The sequence below is a fragment of the Labrus mixtus genome, chromosome 9 (genome assembly GCF_963584025.1).
Source record: "Labrus mixtus chromosome 9, fLabMix1.1, whole genome shotgun sequence".
NCBI classification, from domain to species: domain Eukaryota; kingdom Metazoa; phylum Chordata; class Actinopteri; order Labriformes; family Labridae; genus Labrus; species Labrus mixtus.
The window spans coordinates 25,600,697-25,613,503 of record NC_083620.1 but is presented as its reverse complement, the minus strand read 5'-3'; the positions used below and the strand labels follow the sequence as shown (position 1 = coordinate 25,613,503).

Sequence of the window (12,807 nt, the reverse complement as noted above, 5' to 3'; positions counted from 1 at the left end):
AGGTGGAATGCAGATTGAAGCTGGACAAATATCGTCACAGAAGCACTCCTCTCATTGGCGTTCTTCCACCCTGAGTAACTCTGATGAATGTAAGTGAGTCTGACAGTCTTTCCTTTTGAGTTTCTTTATTCTTCCCGTCGGCTTTCTGCTGACAGGTCGCATCTCAAACACTAATGGAAATATCTCTGCGTTGTGAGGCCGGGTCATCCGGGGCCAGGCCAGAGGGCTCTGTTCTGGGTTCCTCGCTTTACAGTCACGCAGGACTCACTCCCCGCACCGATGTAAGTCGCAAAAAAAAAAAAAATAACACTCCAGACTTTTGCAAACAAGAAGAGACCTCATCGTTTCACCTCAGCGTCAAAACTAGGAGGCACGGGGTTAATCGCAGAAACGCAAAGTTCATTCTCTTTACTGCTTCATCTCCAAAAATACATTATCTTTGTTGAATACTAAAAATCGGTTATGTCTATGAATTTAGTTCAAACTGATAAAAAAAAAGTCTTTAAAGGTGTAAAAAAAAAAAAAAAAAAAAAAGAGGTGCTTGTTGACGAATGTTTGTGGGTTTAACAAAGTGGCGCTCTGTGAGCTGACAGACTGACTATCAGGATGTTTACATGCAGACAGAAACATGAACAAAAGGTAAAAGCAAACACTGGCAGGAAAACAACGAAAGGCAAACAAAGGAAAGGAAAGGAAAGTTTAAAGCTGCATGTGTTTAATTCAACAATAAATGAAGCTGTTAGGGAAATGTTGTGTTACTCTATCAGCTATTTCTGTAGTTTTAAATGTACAGGTAAACTTTGTGTTGATGAAGTACTGCTTTTTTAAATCCCAGTTTTGTAGAGATAACAAAATCGTATCCTTTCATGCTTAACTTTTTATTCATTTTGTAAACAAAGAAGCCTAATGTCTTAATGTTTTAAAGTTAGTCGGCTGTACAAAAACTGAATTTCCAATGTTTATATTAAATCAGGAAAATCTGAACATTGAATAAATAAAGAAGTACATGAATCTAAACATTTACTGTCGGTTTAATTTAAGGTAAATATCTGTTTCAATGACAATGTTATTATTTTATATTTTTTTAATATTTATTTATTTATTCAAATCAAACCTTGACCTACACAAAGTGATCATAGTTTTGTAATTGGAAGTAATTGTTCTAGTTATCGTCTTCTTTCTAAACCCGTAGGTTAATAAACAAACTGATCAACCAGTGAGTGCTGAGATTAAAAACATAAAAGATCTTAGATTTATTATCCGCCTTTAAAGTACTAATGGGCTTTCATAACAAGGGACATTTTATTCAGTGACGCAGTTTAAAAAATAATGAAATAATCTGCTTACAAATAATGAATCAGCTTCTTAAATGTGAATATTTGATTTAAATCACTGTAAATTAAATATCTACTCAAGTTCATAATATCGTTTTAGAATAAAACAGAAAGTAATGAGTGAATTTAGTTGATTGTTGTGGTGGTGATAACATGGTAAAAAAAGTGTTGATTTGATGAGTGACGGCTGTGGATGACAGATCAGGTGTCTCCACGTCGATTAAATCAACTAGGTTTGTTTTGCAGCAGAAACAGAGAGAGAAAGGGGGTGTTTGTTTTTCAGACCGGCCTCTTGTCAGGTGAGACTTACTCAGGCGCTTGCACACGGCCATGCAGTAATCCTCTGAGTCGAAATTGTTGCGGTTGCCGGCACAGCCGCCATATATGAAGCGCACACACTTCTTCAGGCTCATGTCGAAGTGCCAGCGGGGCATAGAGGCACGACAGGGGCCGGTCTCAGCCTCCAGGGTGCACACCGCTGCCAGGGGACAGCTTGTTAGATCATCTGGCCACTAGGGGCAGCACTTAATTCCAGTCTCAGATTATCAACACTAGAAAACTACCATGAAAAAAACAAACACTCCTTACAAAAGAAACATCTACAAATATGACATCACAGTGTCTGCTGTGGGCTGGAGAAAGACACACTTTTATGATTCAAGCTTAACTCTCTGTTGATAATAGTTTAAAAAGGTATGGCTGTAGGTAAGTGTTTAATATATGAGAGAGAAAGAGAGCGGTAGAAGAGGGGATGAAACTTTATGATTTAAAACAACTCGTTACAAACCTTTCACTTCCTGCAGAGTCTTGTCCTCATCTTCACTCTCTGACATTTTGTTGCTCTCTTTCTTCTCTTCCTCGTCCTCCTTATCCATCTCCTCGTCCTCGTACACATAGTGGTACTCCTCCTCGTCTTCCTCGTCCTCGTCCTCGTCCAAGTCCACCGGCTCCTCCTTTTGTGTGGGCTGCTCGTCAGCTGGTGTCTCGCTGAGAGGGGGGCGGGGGGGGGGGGAGAAGGAAGCGGAGGTTGATTGAGTGAAGGAGTGGAAGCCAGGAAGAGGAGTGATTTATCAAACAAGGCAGAGCAGCTGCCATAGGTCAATGTCACAGCACTTTAATTCATCCAGATGGCCTAGTACAGCCTGCCCCTTCACGAGGGATATTATCCGTACAATATTTCAAAAGACATGAACACAGCCACACACACACACAGCCACACACACACACACACACACACACACAGCCACAGATTTTACAGCCAGTCACCTGTCCTCCTCGTCCTCCTCCACCAGGTCGGCCTCGTCAATCTCCTCATCCTCTATCTCCTCTTCCTCGTCGTCGTCGTCCTCCTGGGAGGGCAGGGAGGGAGGGGCGGACTCCACGCTGCGAGAGGAGGGGCAGCACACGTACTCGGTGCCGTGGAACTTGTCGACGCCACAGGGCAGCAGCATGCCGTAGCTGTGCAGCACCATGGAGCTCTTGGAACACGCCTGGAGGGGTAATAAAAAAAAAGAAAAGCGAATGAAACAGCCCGAAAAATGAAACGAGTCAGATTGATGAAGCTGCTGTGCTTTATGGACCTCTCACTACTCCCAGGAGTCGACTTCAGTTTTGACAAGGTGACATTTTGTTAGAGACATGCTGTGAGGAAACTGTAAAGTTATACTGACTTACCGCCAAATGACATTGTCGACATGCTACATTGAAGCATTTTGTTCTTGTTTTTTTTTTTTTTTTTTTTTAGAGGATTTGACACCAAATATACCCCAAAAGTTTCAAGAGGAAGAAATCTTTTAAAAACAACTTCATAACATTATTGTTTGTGTACATTTCCATTAATCTAGGAGTTCAGTTTCCTGCTGTCACTAGACACTATAAAGGCTTTAATATGCAATTTTTTGATCCAGCAGATGTCGCCCCTTGAGCACCAGCATGAAACCAAAACAACTCGCGCTGCATTGCTGTGTTAGCATGCTAATGCTAGCGATCTTTATTATGCTCGTATCTTCACACTGCATGTAAATTTACCTGAAATGAGCGTGATCTAGAAACACAGTTAAGCAGTGAGTACAGTATGTTATTCTTCTTTTCTCTAGTCCCTCAATTAAACAACTTTTATACACGAGGGGAGGAGTCAGCCGGCCGTCCCGGCGATGTAAACAAAGTGAAGATAGGACTCTGAAAACTCTGAAAACATCACAGACAGTGGGACTCGGGTGTTACACCCATTGTAGACAGTCATGACTCACAGAGTTATTTTCAGAGGATATACTTGATTTATATTATATTTAAGTGTGAAAAATCACATAGAAAGACTTTAATGTTTACTTTATGGTAAAAAAATTAAATAAAGTAGCTCGAAGCAATGACAACACATAAGATGAGTTAGGTTACGATTGAAACCGACTCCTGGGTTGTTTAAGATTTTAAAGAGAGAAGTAAAGAAACACCACAGAGACTCTTGTGTTTTATTGCTAGCTGACAAAAAGCCGAGAAAAAAACAGTCCCTGTTTGTAACGTAATGCCTGATTGAGTCAACGTTAGAATGTAAATAACTTTCAAAACCTTGTTTGTCACTGATACAAGTACAAGCACTTTAAGTGTTAGTGCTGCAAACTCCTGGAATATTTTACAACAGGACCTGAACTTGAGCACTTTTATCCCTTATGGACACTTTAGAAATATTATTTTTAACCTCCCAATACCTGACTGGAACTGTTTTATTTGATTTTAATTACTGACTTATCACTGTAGTCATTTCAAGCTTTTAAATTATTTTAGTGTTTATATTTTATTGCTCTTTTATTGATTTTTTTTTCTGCAGTAGCTTTATCTCATTTCTCGTTGTTTATCATTTATGTTTTCTCGCCCTCAATGATCTCTCCGAGAACTTAAATAAAGGTTGATGATGATGATGATGATATGCTCAATGCCTTCACTCTTTGTTCTTTATCCTAACAAGCTAATCAGATGTACACTAGCTACACCTCCTCCCAGATGCTGTCAGCTGTTATTTAATGACAGAGTGGTATTGAACTCGTCTCTTGCAGTTACTTGATAAAGTAGCAGATACATCCACCTGCATGATGAAGACATACTGATCTTGAAGCTCGTTCCCTTTACCACAACCCGACTCGAATGATGAATGAGCCACAGTCTCAAAAAGTCACAACATATTTTTCTCAACAAAGCTGTGCTTCATGTTGCTGGAAGTAAAAACTTCAGTGTAACTGATGACTGCTGAGAAAACTTCAGCGAGGATTAGCTGCCCTGCTTAACAACTTCCTCGGTGGCAGTTGGCGAGGACGCCGAAGTTGTTTTTGGATCATTTTTCTTGCCCCGATATTCCCGCTGATAAGATTTATTACAGGGCGGTTGTAACAAATTTGTTATCTGCAGGTTACTCTGCGCCTCTGGGTGTCACACTATCTCTGGCTGCAGACGATTCTCAGGTTGAGGCATTAGCAGTAAGTGTCGGGGAAGAGGAAGAGTCAGAAAGCATGACGCAGGAAGAAACCCGGTGGCAGACTGCCTGCCTGCGCTGCTGAGGTCAGAGTGGCCCTCGAGGGGCCGGCTCTGGAGCTACCCAGGGGGGGATTAGCTGCATTACAGCCTCAACACTAATCTGATTAGGAGCTGAAATGTGAGGGCTCGCTGTCAGCCTGTGATCACAGGGCCTGTGAGACTCCCAGAGACAGGTGGAGAGACATCAGGGATGAAGGGGAAGGATTGGAAAGTAATAAAAGTCTGACCAGTATGACAGGGAGTTAAGTTTAATTTCTAAAAAGTTGATGCATTTTCTCTCCCCACAGGACTGCTCCGCTATCTCTGAGCCTCCCACTGTTTTCCTATGAAGCCATTTCTTCCCTTACCTCTTTGGCCACGCTGTGCCACTGCTGATGGCTGACGCACATGTCCATACGCTCCTTGTGGAAGAACTTGCACTTCTCTGGAACCAGAAGCACGTCGCTCACAAACTCGCCCACTGTAACGGCAAATCACACACAGAGCAGTATGCCTGTTAGTCGCGCCAAGAATCTGCCAAACACATCATTTCACTGCAATGGTTATAAACAATAAATCCCATATCGGGACTAAAAAAAGGAATAGCAGATGAGATGAGTAAAAAAAAAGAAAAAGGGACATGATTCAATAATTCATAGCTGCCTGGTCCTTTGCATTTCATTACAGTGGTTAAACAGAGACAGCATTTGACACCTGAACATCTGTCTGTGCAGCTGAAAACCGAGAGGGATTCATCCCTTTTCTACAGCCAAAATCGGGTAACTCTGTAATCAAAATGGCAGGGCAGAAAATCAGGTTTCATGCTGTGACTCTTTTTACACAGTCCAGACTCTTCCTGTGAGTCAATGATGTCATTTGCTTGATGAATTCAATCCGAACATGTTTTATTCATGGGGCCGAGCTGACAGAACAAGCCGAACAGAAATAAAAAGACATGAAAAGCATCTTGTGAATTCCTATGAATAGTTTCGGGCTGAAAGTCATGTGCGTGTGTAAGCATATGGCACAGGGGTCAGGAGAAAGATTAAAAAGGACGGCGACCGCTGATAGGCTGGCGGTGTGACGAGGTCGCTCAGGTAGAAAACACTGCTGTCAGAAACAGATGGAAGGCCAGGCGGAGAGAAGGAGAAAAGGAGGACAGGAAGAGATGAATACAAGGTTTAGAGCAAAGTCCAGATCAGAGTGGCTGAGAAATGGGCGGCCCGAAAACACAAATGAGGGTCTAGAGGTTTCACAAAGAGGGCTGGGAGCTGTCCTAAAAGTGCTCATTTAGTGGTTCCCCACGACCTCAGTCTAAGGCCGAGCTGCTGGAGCGCTTCGTGTGAGTCAGGCGAGGCAGGCAGAGGGTGAAAAAAGCAGTGTTTTGGAAAATGAGAGGGTAGGATAGGAAGAGGAGAGAGCTGGAAATAGCAGAGGACTCAGCAGCTGCTTCTCATCTCCGCCCAGGAGTAGCAGTAACACCCCCGAAAACGACCCCTAACACCCCCTCAGACCCTTGTTGTCCTGCTGCTATGCCCTGTGCACACCACCGGTGTAAGGTAACAGAGTACATTTGCGCAGGTGCTTTACTTTGATAACAGTTTCCATGTCATCATTCATTCTAAAAACATGCAAACTTGATAAGTGTATTATAACAAAAACGCTGAACGTCCCTCGGTCCAGACTTCTGAGATCGTTACATTTCCTGCTGTCAATGTCTTTAAAATGATCACATTTGGGTTTAGAATTAAAAAAGATTTTAAAATGTAAATTTATAGACTTTATGGTTAATTAATACTGCTTTTTTTGTGAGTGGGACTCCTGTTTTTTTTTTTTTTTTTAACTTCTCTTTATTGGGTTTTTTTCTTTTTTCAAATACAGATAAAAAAAAAAAACAATCTGAGACATGTTTATTCAGACCTCAAACCAAAACAAAAAACTCAATGATAATAAATAAATAAAAAGATAAGATATAAAAAACACAAGTAAAAAACAAATATAATACCAAAATAATAAGATTTAAAAAAAAAAATAGATTTAAATAGTAATAATAATACAACTTGGAGGATGTCTAGTGTTCTGGATTTGACTAAATTATTATTTTTTCATGGGGTTGTTTTTTGTTATAGTAGTCTATAAATGGCTGCCATATTGAGTATAACATATTTATCTTTCCTCTCAGGGTAAATTTTATTTTTTCTAACTGCAAATGCTTCATTACATCATTTATCAAAGCTTGATAAACTGGAGGATTTTTTTTGTTTCCAGTTCAGCAGAATTATTCTTCTTGCTAACAGCATATCACAGAGAGCTCCAGAGCAGCTGACCCAGCTCCAAACACTGCAAGAACTGGCTTTCTGTTTTTTCTTTTTTTGTTTGTTTCATTTGTTTTGTTTTGAAATAAATTCTTGGAACAAATTTTGTTCTGATATGTTTTTGGTTTTTTTGTAACCAAACTAGTATAGTGTCTTAAATAATAAGATTTGTAACAAGGGTAGGTGGAATACACTAAAGATTCAGGCTACACATTATCAAAAATGTTTTAGTTTTTTTCTTGTGACTGAAATAAATGATTACTACTACTACTTCTACTTATTATAGAAATCATGATGTATTGTTATAGCCTGCCTTTTTATGAATAGTGGAGGGGGGGGGGGGGGGGGGGCTTTGACTCAGTTGGTAGAGTGGGTCGTATCTCAACCCGAGGGGCGGGGGCTCGATCCCCAGCTCCTGCAGCCATGTGTCCGATGTGTCCTTGAGCAAGACACTTAACCCCAAATATAGCAATTAAAAAAAAAACACACACTGAAAGCACGAGAACTTTCACCTTCGATGTTTTCATTGATTAAAATAAAACCTCATTATATTAAATAATTGGAAAGAAAAAAACGCCTCACTTTGTCATAGAGTGATGTCATTTCTCTTAATTCAAACGTATAGCTAATGTAAAGGAGTCTTCTGGCCACCTTCCTCCCTTCGATGTCTCCTTCTCTTTACATCCAGAGGACATTAGAGAAAGTGAGGCCGCTCAGCATAAAGCATCAGAGTTACCCTCTGCTCCACATCCTGCACACTGGATGCTAACTGATTCACTCACTCGCCCTCTCTCTCTCTATATTTCACCTCTCTGTATCTTTGTCCTGCACTCATACTCACAGGTTGCTCTGGTTGCGAGGTAGAGAGGCTCTCGGGCAGACGCAGGCACACTGCAGTGGGTGATGGATGGTGGTGTTTGGAGAGCAGCTGTGCACTCCTGCGCTGTGTGTTTTCTGTGTGTGTGTAGTTGTGTACAGTGTGAGCGTGTTTACTCCTCCTTCTCGGTGACCTCCTCTCTCTACCAACTCTTCTCATCCTCCTTTCCTTTTAACCTTTATTCTTTCAGACACCCTTGCTTATACCCTCCCCAGATCCAGACCAGGCTGCACTAGAGGCATCTGAAGAGTGTGAAGGTAAGAATACACCCCGGCGCACCGATGATACCATCAGGACTGAGAGGTGGGAAATTCAATTAAGCGCCAAACCAAGTTTGCTCATTGACAGCACAGGCAGCTATTCTGTTTCAGGGATTCTCCAAAAGGAAGTGTGCTGTAATTGAATTTCAGAGTAATCTGTATGAGATCAGAAAATGCAGATAACATGTTCAGAGAGCTTAAAGAGTCAGTGCGTATATATTACTCCACTTCACTAGGAGCTATATTAATAAGCATATTAAGGCAGTACTGTGTCTTTCTTAGCTAGCTGTTATTAAAGTACTGAAGGTTTTTTTTAAACTGATAAACATGTAGAATTAAAAAAAAACATGCTGACGTTTGTAACCTGGATGGCGTTGTCCAGTGTCAAGTTCAAGTCTGCATCGTGCCTTTGACCTCTGAAGTGGCAGAAATCTAATGTGCCACCATGAAAGGATTACAATAGGGGGAGACACTTAACCCAGGAGGAAGCTGGAGGCTAATTATGAATAATAGAGGTCACATTTGCATTCACACTCCAGGGTTCAACTTCCAGTTCATAAAAACAACTTTATCATCTACAGAATAAAGTCTTATAAGCGCTGTGCCACTCGGCCTAGCCTACCCTTTAGCTGCCTTTTCACATATTTTAAATGAATAATGCAATCATTTAAGAACTTTGATCTAATAACAAAAAATAATGTATTCACATTATTGTTTCAAAGTTCAGACTCGTCTCCAAACATTTCCAAAGGTAGAGGAGTCCACAGAGCCAGGGGTGTGACGCTCTGAGACAAGTCTGACTTTGTATCTTTCACAATCACCCAGACTCTGCACCTCAGATGATATCAGGGCTCGTCATCGGGCGCCCTGCCCTTAGTCCAATCAAAAACGGCTTAGTCAACAGGAAGGGCAAAGAATGAATCATGTCTGTAAAAAGTGAAGAATTCAATTCCACTCCTCAACAAAACAAAGCAAATAAGAGTGGAGTGCGTCAAAGGTAAACATTAGAAGACTCTGCCTCAATATGGCTGCAAGCAATGTGACAGTTGATAGATGCTGATAGCGATAACATTTCATCAGTTTTAAGTACAAAGCAACATAAATTATCTTTCTGAATTATTGTCTCAAATCTGTCGTACCCAGAAGGATATTCATTGCATGATTTTTTTTCCACTAGGAGGGTGCTGTGTTCTCTTTCATCCCACCACATATCCCCCCCCCCCCCTGAAATTTAGTGTTTTGCACACTAACCAACACCCCAGTTACACATCTGCCACTGACAGTCCTCGCCATTTCAGACATAATAGTAAAAAAAAACAAAAAAAAACGTGTGAAATATTCCACCAGTTTGACAAAGACATCATGCTGCAGGGATTAGTGTGGCAACGGAACAAAAAAAAATCACATTCATTTGCCGAGCTATTGTTTGGACGCAAGGAAACACGGAGGGCTCAGTGGTTCAGTCTCTGCATGGAGAGATGGCATGCAGCAACAAAAAAAAAAAAAACCCATCGCTCTCTTTTTTTTTTTTTTACACCCGAGCTCCTTCCTTTGCCCTTTGCATTATTCATATAAACCTATTAACTTGACATGTGTGCTAGTCTGGCTCTTTTAATCATTTCCTTCCAGCTACAGCCCACCTCCCTTTGGTCTTTTTCATTTCTTTTTTGATTCTACTATAATTAATGTACACTGATGAATATTAGGCCCGAACCTCTGATGTCCATTTCTCAAGATCACCATTTGAACATCACAAATAATGAATAATTCAAAAGCACTCTTCATCGCACTTTGATATGATAGAGTGGCCTGACAAATAACGGGCTGTGGAGGAGAGGGCACGGTGAGCTGGCGGAGTCATGCCACGGCTTGCAGCATATGATCGGGGCCCTCCAATTAAGCCTCTAACATGCTCCATTACGTAATTAAGCAGAAACCCTCTCCATAGTCTCCTTCTCGCCAACACCTTATGTTTATCTCCTCTTCTCCATCTGTCTCCTCTGGCCTCTCCGTTCATTTGCCACCGAGCAGAGCAGCAGAGAGGCCTTTTGTGATGTGACAGGGGGCATGAGTGCGCAGACCTTTACAAAAAAAAAAATGTGCAAGAACAAGCAATGAAGCGATTCAATTATTCCAGAGGAGGTAATGGGTTTGTTTTTTTTAATTAAATGGCAGTCATGGCACTGTTGCTGAATCATAATGAGAGGTCTTGGCTTGTTGATGGATGCAACAGTCGGCCACGGTGAAGAAGAGGAGCCATCAGGTGCGTCGAGTAGTCTGAGGGAAATCAGCTTCAGGGTGTATAATGAGAGCAAAATGGGGGGGGGTTTAGGCAGACTGATTCTGCATGTGAAACCTCCCTCATCTGTATTCTTGTCTCAGCCATCGAGCGGCCACTCCAGTTGTGCTGTTTGCTGTCCCATGAATTTCCCACAAGCCTCCCCTCTTGCGTTTGCCAAAAAAATGCTCTTGAATTGTAGCCCATTTCACAGTCCAGTGCCACTGCTAATAGCTTTTTCATCATGGAAAGAGGCACAACTCAATCAGCAAGAGGATTTTCAAACACAGGAAGGGTGCCCGGGAAGTGTCTGCAGCATAGAGAAAGATGTTTTCCTTCCTGGCGAAGCTTTACAAGTACAGAAAGCAGCCTTGTTTCAGAACTCTGCTTCTGTGTTACTGCGGTCCTCAAAGGGGAGCAAGAGAGCGCTGCGTCTGAGTCAGTGAGGGAGCACAAAAGACATGTGGACTGCAAAAGTCTGAGACTCCATCTGACATTTCATAAACTAGGATATGGCCTTGTTGCCACTGCTAATTACAGTGATGCTGCAGGAAACAAGAGGAGGGGGGGGGAGGGGAGGTGTGTGTGTGTGACGGCACAGGCGAGTGGAGAAATGGAGGAGTAATAAAGCAGGCCTCCTCACAGACCTCCCTCTTGCTGACCCTGTGTGTCTGAGCGAGTTTACGGCCACTGTCTGAGGGGGGGATATAAGATTGTGTTTTATTGCTCAACAGTTCCTCCCCTGCAATAATAAGCATCCCCCCCCCCTCCCTTAGCCATCCGTTCTGAGAGACATTAGCTCTCATCCAGTCGGGGATCTGCTCAATCTGCAGCTCAAGGCCAAGATTAGTCAACTGAATCAGACTCCAATATTGCTCTATGTCACCCCCTGCCTAGGGCTAAGATGTATCATAATCTCTCATTTCTCTATGTTTGTATGAGGAGCTACCATAGAAGAGGGGGGGGGGGGGGATACAGAACATCTTATATATGAAGGGCCATTCCCACCCTCTCTAAGTGGTTCTCCAAAGTCCTTGAACCTCTTTTTTTTAGTGCGCAATCTTACCTAAGCATTTGTAAGGCACCACGATGTGGGCGTGGCCTTTGCACACCTTCTTCTCCTTCTTGCACCAGTTCTCAATTCGAATTGGCTGGTTGGCTTCGACCACATTTGTGATTTGAAGCTCAGGGTACATCTGTTGGAGAAGAAAGAAAGCAGAGAGTGCATATCAAATAATGATAGATGTGTATTTTAATGTGAGTGTGTGTGAGAGAGAGAGACAGAGAAGATGCGATAAGTGGAGCTTCAATGGCATCCTTTAATCTATGTTTTATACTCTCTGGGTGCCATCTGCTCAGCCATGAAAGACCACGCAATTTACACTTTCCCCAAATGCCATCAAAATGTCATCAATAAATGCAACTGAAGCTTGTGGGGAAAGCTGCCGGGATATATACAGCCCTGCTTTTTTTTTTTTTCTCCCTTGGACAGCTGCGTTATAAACCATGACAGTAACGCCAGCCGCCTCGTGGGACAGGAGGAAGGAAATACAGTAGGAGACACACAAGTAAACAGGAGCGAGGATATCTATGCCACAGAGGAACATGCTCTATTGTAAAGGCAGAGAAAATGGAGATAGAGGAAAATGTCAGTCACCGGATCGGCTAATTCAAATGCCACCCACTATACTGTAAATAAGAGCGGCTTTCAGAGACAGATCAACAGCCTCCATAAACAAACAGAGAGAGAGAGATCTGACACTTCATCAGCAATTTACCCACTTCACCTCTTAATGCTATTCACCGAACGCATGTCCACATATTTACTATTTTATCCCGTCATCCTCTTTTAGACTCCGCATAGAAGATAGAATTTAAAATCACCTTGTAACACATTTTCCTCTTTGTTGCGTGCAGCACTGTAAAGCTACCGAGCAGAACTAATATCACCTCAACAAGTCAGATATCATCTCCACTAAAGTGATAGAATTACACACTGAAGCAGAACGAGGCGATGCACAGGTTGAGCTCTAATGTTTTTATGTTTATTAAAGAGTGGACTGCGTTTTAGAGATGGATGAGGGGGATTTGATTATCTGCTTCCTCCTCCAAGCTAAGATCAGAAGTTTTAAAACAACTGAGCCAAATTAAGGAGTAATGACGATGAGCTCAGCTTGGCACAAAAAACTGCAAACACAGGGAAACAAACAGCTAGCCTGGTGCCGCCTAAATGTAAGAA

The 12,807-nt window shown here is 42.0% G+C and overlaps 2 protein-coding genes across 2 annotated transcripts in view; both read right to left on the bottom strand.

The window, feature by feature from the left end:
• The window catches only part of st14a (ST14 transmembrane serine protease matriptase a), a 140,627-nt gene that overhangs the window by 28,837 nt on the left and 98,983 nt on the right, over window positions 1–12,807 (bottom strand). The window lies entirely within an intron of this gene.
• The window catches only part of aplp2 (amyloid beta (A4) precursor-like protein 2), a 56,255-nt gene that overhangs the window by 15,953 nt on the left and 27,495 nt on the right, over window positions 1–12,807 (bottom strand). Inside the window, exons 3-7 of the mRNA XM_061047106.1 lie at window positions 11,635–11,764; window positions 5,207–5,319; window positions 2,601–2,824; window positions 2,122–2,321; window positions 1,645–1,812 (exon numbers count right to left, since the gene is read on the bottom strand). Coding sequence (XP_060903089.1) covers window positions 1,645–1,812; window positions 2,122–2,321; window positions 2,601–2,824; window positions 5,207–5,319; window positions 11,635–11,764 — 835 coding nt within the window. The remainder of the gene's footprint in view (window positions 1–1,644; window positions 1,813–2,121; window positions 2,322–2,600; window positions 2,825–5,206; window positions 5,320–11,634; window positions 11,765–12,807) is intronic.